This window comes from Nicotiana sylvestris, chromosome 11 (genome assembly GCF_000393655.2).
Source record: "Nicotiana sylvestris chromosome 11, ASM39365v2, whole genome shotgun sequence".
Classification (NCBI taxonomy): Eukaryota; Viridiplantae; Streptophyta; class Magnoliopsida; order Solanales; family Solanaceae; genus Nicotiana; species Nicotiana sylvestris.
In genome coordinates, this window is record NC_091067.1 from 81,741,820 (window position 1) to 81,753,272 (window position 11,453).

General features: G+C 35.5%; 2 protein-coding genes across 3 annotated transcripts; one reads left to right on the top strand and one right to left on the bottom strand.

The window, feature by feature from the left end:
• Window positions 1-682: 682 nt before the first annotated feature.
• Window positions 683-5,419, bottom strand: LOC104210376 (protein NRT1/ PTR FAMILY 4.5-like). 2 transcript variants are annotated; one of them, XM_009759271.2, is made up of 6 exons: window positions 5,331-5,419; window positions 5,144-5,231; window positions 4,831-5,048; window positions 3,848-4,270; window positions 2,766-2,890; window positions 683-1,933 (listed from the first exon to the last, which is right to left on the bottom strand). In XM_009759271.2, exons 1-6 carry the CDS (start codon window positions 5,331-5,333, stop codon window positions 997-999), a joined length of 1,794 nt encoding a protein of 597 aa, XP_009757573.1. In that variant the 5' UTR covers window positions 5,334-5,419; the 3' UTR covers window positions 683-996. The 2 variants fall into 2 exon arrangements, with proteins under 2 accessions (XP_009757573.1, XP_009757572.1); XM_009759270.2 differs by lacking the exon at window positions 5,331-5,419 and having other exon boundaries at window positions 5,144-5,243.
• Window positions 5,420-6,038: 619 nt separating this feature from the next.
• On the top strand, window positions 6,039-9,409 carry LOC104210378 (uncharacterized). Its single transcript, XM_070161445.1, has 3 exons — window positions 6,039-6,050; window positions 7,786-7,827; window positions 8,954-9,409. Exons 1-3 carry the CDS (start codon window positions 6,039-6,041, stop codon window positions 9,407-9,409), a joined length of 510 nt encoding a protein of 169 aa, XP_070017546.1.
• Window positions 9,410-11,453: the final 2,044 nt, after the last annotated feature.

Sequence of the window (11,453 nt, forward strand, 5' to 3'; positions counted from 1 at the left end):
CAATCTTAAATCATGAGTATTTAGCCCATCAATTTTCTGAGGGAAAACTCACAGGAGAAATTCAAAAATAGCCAAATTTATAACCGGTCGTTCAAAAATAGCTCAGTTTCAAAAGTAATCAAAATTTAGCCACTTTTTATGTAAAGATAAATTTGAGCGAAAACACTGTTTTAACCCGGAAAATACACCAGTATATTATACAAGTATGCTGGAACTCCAGCATATTATATTGGAGTTCCAGGATAAGTATGTTGGAACTCCAGCATAATATGATAGAGTTCGAGCATAAGTACACTAGAACTCCAGCATAATATATTGGAGTTCCAGCAAGTATAATTGTCCAGTATAATATACTGGAGTTTGGAGCACCGGTGCTCCAGTCTCCAGTATATTATACTAGAGTCAGCAAAGTATACCGGTCCAGCATAATATGTTGGAGTTCATACACAGGTGCACCAAACTCCGGTATATTATGTTGGACCGGTCTCTGTTGCAGTAAAATAGTGACTATTTTTCATTGACTTCGTAAACACTGGCTATTTTTAAATGACCAGTCCAAAAACTGGCTATATCGTGCTATTTTTACAAAACTGACATGTTCCCTTATCGAATGTATTTGGGCCGGCACAATAGCCCGTACTGCATAATTTGGGAGCAGAAGACAACGGAGAATGAAAGATCATGAGTGAACACATCATACATTTTACACTTTAAAAGATTTTACAGCCTGATTAAATATCAACGCATCTATGTGGGAAATTTGACCCCTCATGATTTCCCATAGTTTGCATGAAATTAATTAAACACCACTTAACCCAAAAATCATGCACTTGCATGTAAACACACAGCCAAGAAGAAAAAAACGTTAAAGAACAGCCCATAAAAATATTAACTAGACAAAAACAAGTAGCGAGGAGCATTTCTTGTTTTTGATGCTAATTTAAATACAATAATTTCATCTTTTCAACTATTTAATTTTTCTCCTTATAAGTTTCTTCACTTGTGTCCAATGGAGGAAACTTCTGCTGTGACAACTGCTGCATCATTCTCATTTGCCTTAAGGAATGGCACCCTACTTACTGAGGCTGATTTAGGCAAAGTAACATTATCCCCTGATTTGGGCTTAGTGTCCAACTTGTCATCTGATTTGTACTTGTACCAAGATGCCCAATAGAGATAATTTATAAAGTTTAGGCAGCTTAAAATGGCCAAGAACCAATAGAAAAGTTGCAAATTATTCTGATCCAAATCTTGACCAGCCAACCATCCTTTCTTGCTTTGTGAAAATCTTTTGGTCACTGAATTGATAATATCCACAAAAACACTGCTCAAGTAGTACCCAAAAGAGAGTGAAATCCATGTAAAAGAAGTAGACAGTGACCTCATTCCTGCTGGTGCTTCTTTGTAGAAAAACTCAAGCATTCCCACTAAGGTAAACATATCAGCAATTCCAAAAATCCCATATTGAAAAGATAGCCAAAAAACATGGATAGGCTCCAATGGATTTTTCAAAGATTGGTGTTTTCTTTTTATCTCAACAAGTGCAGCTATACCCATGGAAATAATTGAAAGGACTAATCCGACGCCGACACGTTGGAGTTGTGTGATGCCCGAGGGATGATTGGTGATTTTTCGAGCAAAAGGAACAAATACAAAATCATAAATTGGTATGAGAATACACATGAAAAGTAATGGAATTACTGGAACTGAAGGTGCTGGTACTTCAAAAGAGCCAAAGTGACGATTCATTCGATAGCCTTGTTGTACTGAGAATGTTTGGAGTTGGGCCAAACATGTGTTCATTAAAATTGTGCTAGCAATAATAGGCAACATTCTTGTTAATATTTTCACTTCTTCTACTTTGGTCACTGTGCAAACTGTCCATTGTGTTGGCTCAACAGTTTTTGGAAGAATTGCAGCTTTGTCTAAGTACCTGCATTAATATACTATAAATAGTTAAACTACATTAATCATATAAAAAATTTGCAATATATCAATGTATATAACTTAAATCATACTATATGATTAGAATATGTACATAAACATCATCCGGCTAAGCTCTAGAATTATATAGCCAATCTTAATATAATTATTTAGCAATAATCCTAGCTACTAATGAGCATCAATATTCAGAAATAATAACATCATAACCTCAATCGAATGAGTATTTGGTATCTTTTAACCTATTACTTTAATTGTCACATTTTCCAGGGCAACATTAACGAATTTGTTTAAATTAAGTATTATAGGATCCAATGTACTTGTGATACTTTGGGAAATGGCAACTTCTCTTTTGAAAGTGTCTAGTGGGCGTTTGGACATAAGAATTGTAAAATTCCAAAAAAAAAAAAAAAACTTTTTCAAGTGAAAATGATACTTGAAAATTAGAGTTGTGTTTGAGCATGAATATAATTTTAGGTTATTTTTGAATTTTTGTAAGTGATCTGAGTGAAAATTTTGAAAAATAGATTTTTGGAATTTATCAAATTTTCGAAAAATTCCAAAATTCATTTTCAAGTAAAAATTAAAATTTATGGTCAAACAATGATTTCGGAAAAAGTAAAAATAATTTTAAAAAAATGAAAAAATTCTTTTGTCCAACTTTCAAAAATGGACCCACAAAAATTTATGCACTGGGTTCCCTTTTTCTTCTTTTCTCTTTTTCCCCAGTTGGGGTCTTTAAATTAAAAAACAAGCAATAACAAAATAAAAGCATGAAATCATAGCCGTCCAATGAAATTAGTAAGAGATACAATATGCATTACCTGAATTGATTAGTATGTGCAATTTTTGGCTCTAATGAGTCAGATTCTTTCACATTGATCTCATACAACTCTTCAGAATTTTCTGGTAATTGCAACTTTCGGTTTCTAATTGCCACCTTGATAACCTATATATTATACCAGAAATTTGTTTTAGAGATTTTACAGCATATATCCTATGTAATTGAAAAAAATACACGATGCTTAGTTATATTATATAACAGTCATGCAATTAGCCCTGAATAGTGTCATGATTTAATTTATTTTAAGGATTTCCTATTTGACATGTAATATTCTGTGCCATGAATATTTGATGATAAAATAAAATTACTGCAGGCTTTAATAGTTTGTTTTAGTCGAACGAAAAAAATAATAATAAAGAAAAGAGAATATGTAAATTCTTGGAAGTATGATTAATTTCAGAAAATGTAAATTGACCAATGTAAGGGACTTACATTAGGATAGAGGCGAAGTAACATAAATGCATTTTGCATATATAATTTGAATATTGCCCTTAATATTTCTATGTTTGCAGTATTTGTTTTACTTAAAAAATTTATTTAAATAATATTTACACAATCAATTTATTGTTAATGTAAAAGTTAAAGTGTACTGACGGTGTAAAATATATTTACCCTTCAGGTTACTCATAAGATATTACATGTAAAACTTTATAACTAATATCACTCCTAGTAATTGGTAGCCTACTATGACAAGTAATTATGTACTGACTACATACAAAAATATTGCACAGTCAACGTATATAATTTAAATCCTTAAACTAATTACATGTAAGATTTTAAGCATTAATAGATAACCTAGTAAAGACGGTAATTAACTAACATCTTCTAGTATAAAAAATCTAATATATATAACTTAAATTGTTACTTAAATATTAAAGAAAAAGTACTCTTATCCTCGTAGGGAGTATTTTCTCCTTTAATGGATGTTATGCGAGCAAATGCAGATCAATCGTGCTCCAAAATAAATTTAAGCCCCAAATGAAAAATCAAAAAAAAAAAAAAGGTACTCTTTACATATACCAAATAAATAAATAAAAAGAAGAAGAGAGTGGGAAATAAAACCTGCAAAATTCTTGTGAGAGGGCTTTCACCAGGAACTTGAAGTCGGTAGAAAGGCTTTCCAAAGACAAAGATAAGGAAACCAAGGAAAGTACCAACCAAACTAATTAGGAAACCAATCCACCAACCTTTATTAGTGCTAACCCAAACAACGACAGTGACTCCAATTGCTGAACCTGACACAGAGCTAAGCAACAGCCAATTGAAGTATCTTCCAAGAGCCTTGGCCTCATTTGGATCCTTGTGATCAAACTGGTCAGCACCTAATGCTGGTAGTGCTCCCCTTACCCCACCAGTCCCCAATGCTAACAAGCAAAGTGAACCATAGAATAATAGTCCTATCCCACCTTCTAAACAATTTGACTTGCCACATACTTGTGGTTGCAAACTTGAGTAACGAGCTTGAATTGTCATCAATGTCCATGCCTAGATATGAAGAAACTAATATTTTGACGGCTCGTTTGTTGAAAATGAAACAAAAAAATTGTATTTAATATTCTGACCGTTAGGGTGTTGAAAATTTGTGGCAAATACTCCATCCGTTCACTTTTACTTGGCATGTATATTAAAAATAGATTTTTATTTTTACTTGTCACTTTACGCATATCAAGAGAAGATAATTTTTTTTCTTGTTATACGCACAATATTTATTACGCATATCATTTTCTCAAATTCAATAAAATATGCATCAATTAATATGGGTATTATGGTAAATTATGCACTTCATTTATTATTTCTTAAGGGGCGTAAAAAGTCAAAACGTGTCAAGTAAAAGTGAATGGAGGGAGTATTATATTTACAGATCGAAAAATTTCAACCCATCGCGCACCGACCATTTCATACATCAAGGACGGTCGTAAATGCAGCGGCGGAGCCAAAATTTTTATTAAGGGATATCAAGATATATAAAAGTAAACATACGAAAAAAACACATAGTATATATGCATACTATAAATTAATCATTATTGAGAAAACTAATTACTTACAAGTATTTCAGCTGTTCCGAATATGAGAATGGTATGGAATCTGCTGAGGTAAGTATCAGAAATAAAACCACCAATAATGGAGAGCAAGTACGTGGAGCCCAATAAGTTAGTGACAGTGTTGGCTGAGCCGCTGAGGTCCAAATGCATTTTGAATGAGAAGTATAATACCATACTCACCATGTTTGCTACAAATCCAATGTTATCTAATCCCACAAAACCTACAAAGTAATAATTACGACGAAATCTCAAACATTAATTAACCATCTGTTAACTACAAAATTTCCCAAGGTAGGACAGGAAATAACTCTCTTACCATAGATGAAGGAAGAAGCTCTGAATCCACCTTTTCCTTTAATTTTGTATGAGCTTACAGAATTGTACTCTAACTTTGTACCTTCCTCCTGACAACACATAAAAAGAAGCAAGAAAGTTATTTTTTTGTTGTTAATTAAGGGGTAGGGAGAAGGGGGGAGGGTAGAGGATAGCAATTAAGCACTGACCATTGTTGCAGAAAGTTGAGAGGATTGTCAGTTAGATAGTGAAATATATAACTGCCAATTCGTGTGTTGTGTTTTGGGTACTAAAGAAGTTGAATGACAAGGTTCTATATAACGTTCACGGCTTCAAATTCGTCGCTTTCTTCCTCTCTCTGTCATGAATCATGATTAAGATATGGCTGGCATCTAAGTTGGGCTTACCATTCCATAATTGCACAAAATATGGGTTGTGGGCACTCCGATCCACTAAATTAAAGAACGTATTTTTATTACTTATTAACTTTTTATTTCATCAATTCAAAAGGCGAATACACGAGGATTTAAAATTAGTCGAGTACTTAGAATGTGTGTAATCTTTTATATATATAAATTCATATACATATCGCATTCAAGTCGATCGAAAATAATAAGATCAATTGAATCACTAGAACTCCTCTTAAATCTACCGTTGAGTGCTCCAGTTATCTGGTTAACTTGCATTATTTTTCTCTCTTTTGGGGTAGGGGTTATAGAGGAGGGTGGATTTTAAAAGTTGGGAGTTACTATGCTGTGTTGGTCGGACCAATGATAAATGTACTAAGCTATTGCCCTATCTTCGGGGATTTGCATCAATTCTAAGCTAACATGTTCAACTTAATTATCTAAAATTATTAATGTCCTTTTCATGTTTAACTGTGAATTATATAAGAATATAGGATCTTCACAAGATTTATGGTTACAGAGGTAAAACATCAAATCAACGTAATGATTTTTCATGGAAAAATTGAGGTTATGCCAATTATTGCAAGTCCAACTATTTTTCTGTATCTATATGTATTTCTTCGGGATACTGATCGACAAAGTGTCACGCACACGGACTGATGGACATATGCACAATAAATAAACAGACATAAATTGCATTAAACAGTTGATTTCTTCATTGAAACAAAAGCTAAAATATGATTGGAATATTACATATCCAGCTGAGAACCTCATTAGTCGTTAGTAGGCATCTTAAACTTAACTACTCTGTTTTTTTTTAGTTATATTCAGTAATTACGGCGTCATCTTTCCCTTATTCTCTGTATACGTGTTGAAACAACAACAACCCAGTATAATCCCACAAGTGGGGTCTGGGAAGGGTAATATGTACGCAGACTTTATTTCTACCCCGAGGGGCACAGAAGTTGTTTCCAGGAGACTCTTGGCTCAAGAAAGCAACAAGAGACGCTATATTAATACTATCAATAGACTCATAATAAAATAACATAAAATCCATAACATAACATAAAATACCATAAAATAACAAAATAACAGCAATATAAGAAATATAGGAAATACGAGAAAAATGTAAAGTATACTAATAACCAACAGATAAAGTCCATCATCAGTAGCTGATCAGTAGCATCCTAAGACTAACTCCTAACTGGCTAGTCTCACTCTAGTCCGCTGTAGAAATATTCACAATTTTTCCCTAACCTACAACCTTAATACTCGACCTCCACAATTCCCTGTTAAGGGTCATGTCCTCAGTAACCCTAAGTTGCGTCATGTCCTGCCTGATCACCTCTCCCCAATACTTCTTAGGTCTCTCTCTACCTCTCCTCGTACCCACCACAGCCAGTCGCTCACACCTCCTCACTGGTGCATCAGTGTTCATCCTCTGAATGTGCCTGAACCATCTGAGTCTTGCTTCCCGCATCTTGTCCTCCATGGGGGCCACACTCACCTTCTCTCGAATATCTTCATTCCTAATCTTATCCCTCCTTGTATGCCCGCACATCCACCTCAACATCCTCATCTCTACAACTTTCATCTTCTGGATGTGTGAGTTCTTAACCGGCCAACACTCGGTCCCACACAACATGGCAGGCCTAACCACTACTCTATAAAATTTACCTTTCAGTAACGGTGGCACTTTCTTGTCACATAGGACTCCCGTCACTAACCTCTACTTCATCCACCCCACCCTTATACGGTGTGTGACATCCTCGTTGATCTCCCCGGTCCCCTGAATAACTAACCCAAGGTACTTGAAACTACCCCTTTTAGGGATGACTTGAGAATCAAGCCTCACTTCCACTCCCGCTTCCGTCGGCTCAGCCCCAAATTTGCACTCGAGGTATTCCGTCTTCGTCCTACTCAACCTGAAACCTTTTGACTCAAGGGCATGTCTTCAAACCTCTAGCCTCTCGCTGACGCCGCGTCGTGTCTCGTCAATTAGGACTATGTCATCAGCAAATAGCATGCACCATGGCACCTCCCCTTGAATATGATGCGTTATGACATCCATCACCAGGCTCTGTATACGTGTAGAAAACATAACATAAAAAAAATATTTCCTCGTCATAACAAAAAATATTTCCTCGTCATTAATGTATTTGCTCTTGCAATTGTGGCATCTCCGATGAATAGATGACTAAACAGAAAGTGTAGTGCTCTTACATTTGATACTTCTTAATTAAATAATTGTATACAGGGAAAGGGGTTATTGAACAAAGAATTTGTTGGTCCAAGTGAAGTTTGTTTTGAAGATTGACAAAGGAACTCAAGCATTAATCAGGTCCATCCACAGTGTACACAGACACGGGCAGATTCAAGCATAAGGGATGCACGTGAAGGAGATAAGCTTAACTTGTTATATTTGATATCTCTTGATCGAAAAGGTTGCATAATTGATAAGAAGAAGGACTCCTTACTCAAAGAGAACACTATCCAAGATAAGGAAGGAGTTAGAAGTTGAAGTTAACTAGAACTCTTCCACCCAGGAAGAGTATAGCATTGGAACTCTAGTTATTTCCTATTCTACTAACTCTATAAATTATAGGATGTTCTCACTCTACAGACACACATAAAAGTTGAAGTTAAACGTGAATTGAGAGCGAAATAGCAAGGCATTTTGCAAGCAATTCTTGTGTGATTCAAGTGTGCGAACCTGAAGTTACATGAACCAAATAGAAGAACCAGTTCCAAGTGTCTGTATTTTATTATAGTTTCATTGTAGTGGGCGGTTTTCAAATTGTACCTTTCAGCTTTATCTAGAAGCAATTGTATTAGGTACTCTAAGTATTCAAGTTAGACTTAACTTGAAGTTGTCGCAATAGTTAGAGGCTAGTTGCCACAACGGGATTAGAGATAAACCTTAGGTTTACAAAAAGTTTTTGTAAATGCTGTTTTGGCTCAATGATTTAGTGAAATGTTGGGGAAAATCTTACTGATTAGTACGTCATGATTTTTTTACCTTTTGAGCCGGGTATTTTCCACGTAAAAATAGTTGTGTTCTTTACTTTTCGCATTTATATTTCCACAATATTAGTATAAGAAACGCATCGAAGAACCAGGTCCTTCTATAATCTGTACATGTGAAAATTAGACAGCACACAAATCATCCTCCCCCCTCCCATTGTGTGGCATTGAAGTATAAAACATCAATTGGTATCAGAGCAGGTTATCCTTGAAAAGGCTAACACCTCTAGAGAAGATCAACATGAGTGCACCACCTGGAAACTGGGAAGGGCAATCCACTGCTAGGCCACCACTCTTTAATGGCCAAAAGTACTCTTGGTGATAGGATGAAAGATCACATTATAGGAAAGGACTATGAGCTATGAGACATTGTCACCGATGGACCATTGGCTACCTTGAAGAAAAATGCTGAAGGAGTAGATGTACCAAAGATAAGAGCTTATTGCACTACTGAGGACTTGAGGAAGTGGGAGAAGAATGCTAAAGCCAGGAAATGGCTTGTTTGTGGACTTGGTCCAGATGAGTACAGCAGAATCCAAGGTTGTACCACTGCTAAGAAAATATGGGACACACTGCAAGAGGCTCATGAAGGAATACCTCAGGTAAAGAGATCCAGAGGAATTCTACTGTACTCTCAATATGAGTGTTTTGCTATGAAGAAAGGAGAAACTATTCAAGAAATATACACTAGGTTCACTATACTGACAAATGAGTTGAAATCACTTGGAAGGATTATTCCTGAAGAAGGAAGGGTCGAAAAGATATTGACTAGAGTTTTGTCTATCGCTTGGGAGAGCAAAATCACACTGCCATCCAGGAATCAAAGAATATTTCCACTCTTCTACTGGATGAATTGATTGGAAATTTTACTGCCTATGAAAGTAAGAGACAGACCATGGAGATGGATGTACCCAAGAAGGAAAGGTGTTTGGCTCTCAGAATCACTGAAGGTTATGATCTGGAAGATGATAAAATGGCCAGGATCACTAAATACTTCAAGAAGTACCTAAGGAGAGAAAAGGGTTCTTCAAGAAGTGGTATCTATAGAAAATCAAAAGCTCCTGAGAAAAAAACAATGATGGCTGCTACAAGTGTGGAAAGACTAATCACCACATCAAGAACTGTCCTCTGTGGGAAATTGAGTAGAAGAAGGAAAGAGATGAAGGAAGGAACAGGTTCAACCCAAGAAAAGCAACAACAAAAGATTAACAAAGGTTATGGTCGATGTTTAGGGAGATAGCTCAGAAGATGATGATGATGATGATGAACAAGCACTTATCACTATTGGAGAATCTAATGAAGAAGTTGAGGTAAGTGTTTCTCATCTAAAAGACGAGATTAAATTTTTGTCTAACGAAAGGTTATCTGAGTTGCTCCTAGAGCTAATTAATGAATTTGAGGATGTAACCAATAAAAAGGAATAACTGTCAAAAGTGTTTGTAGTTTTAAAAGCTAAGTGCAAAAACCTGGAATATACGGTTAGTGAAACTTAAAGTGAAAAATGATGTGTTGAAAAACCAGGTTCATGAACTTGACACAACTGTCCTAGAACTTAGATCTGAAAATCTAAAATTGAAATTAGGAACAGATAAAAAGACAGTTGATCACACACAACTCACTTTAGAAGAAAATGTAGGAAAAATAAAAGATGAGTTGTACAAAAGAGATGAGCAGATAAGAATCCTAAAGGATGGTCTAAGCAAGGTCAAGCATGAGCTAGACAGAACCTGTAAATAGAACAGGTCCTCCGATGCACTTTCATGGCTACAAGAATACCATAGTAGCAACAAAAAAAGACTTGGCTTTGGGAACCCTGCAGCTAAGTAGGATCCCAAAAGCAAGTACCTCACACTTCTTGAGAATAAAATTTGCACACACTGTGGTAAAACGGGTCACTATAAAAGTGAATGCACTGCAAAAGAAAAGGCAAGTCAAAAGAACAAAGAATTTGTTCAAGGGAAAAATAGGCTGCCAAAGTTGGGCTAAAAAGAATTTGATTCATCCTTCTTCCTATAGAAAGGGACCCAAACTAGTTTGGTTCCTAAGACTAACTCTTGATTTCCTTTTCAAGGTCCAATTAAAGGGGAGCAGCCAAATATGGTATATGGATAGCGGTTGCTCAAAGCATATGATAGGAAGCAAGAACCAGTTCCTTTCACTTGAGGACCTTAAAGGAGGTAATGTCTCCTTCAAAAATGGGAAGAAAGGTGAGATCATTGGGGTTGGCAAGGTAGGTAAGACTGACGCTCACTCTATTGAGAATTTCTACCTAATTTATGGAGTTAAGTACAACCTAATAAGTGTATTGCAATTGTGTGATAGAGGGAACATGGCTAAATTCACCTCTAAAAAATGCTTTGTGATTAATCTTATCACTAACAAGATAGTTTTGCACGAAAAAATAGTGAACAACATATATATTGTGGATCTGTTCACACTCTCAGATAATAAAATCACTTGTTTAAGTGTGTTGGATAGTGATCCCCTCTTTTGGCACAAAAGACTTGGACATGCCAGTCTAAATCAACTCAACAAATTAGTCTCCAAGGACTTGGTGATAGGACTGCCTAACATTAAGTTCAAGGAGATAATGTTTGTGAGACTTGTGCAAGGGGGAAGCAGGTAAGATCCTTTTTCAAAAGCAAGAAAATGGTAAGCACTACCAGAACGATGGAACTGGTTTATATGGATCTTTGTGGACCAATGAGAACATTGAGTAGGGGTGGTAAGAGATATATTATGGTGCTTGTTGATGATTACTCTAGGTTTACTTGAACACTATTTTTAACATTTAAAGATGAATCATTTGACATGTTCACTTCTTTTGTTATAAAAACTCAAAAACAACTAGGTAATCAACTTGCATCAATTAGGTCGAATCATGGTATTGAATTTAAAAAT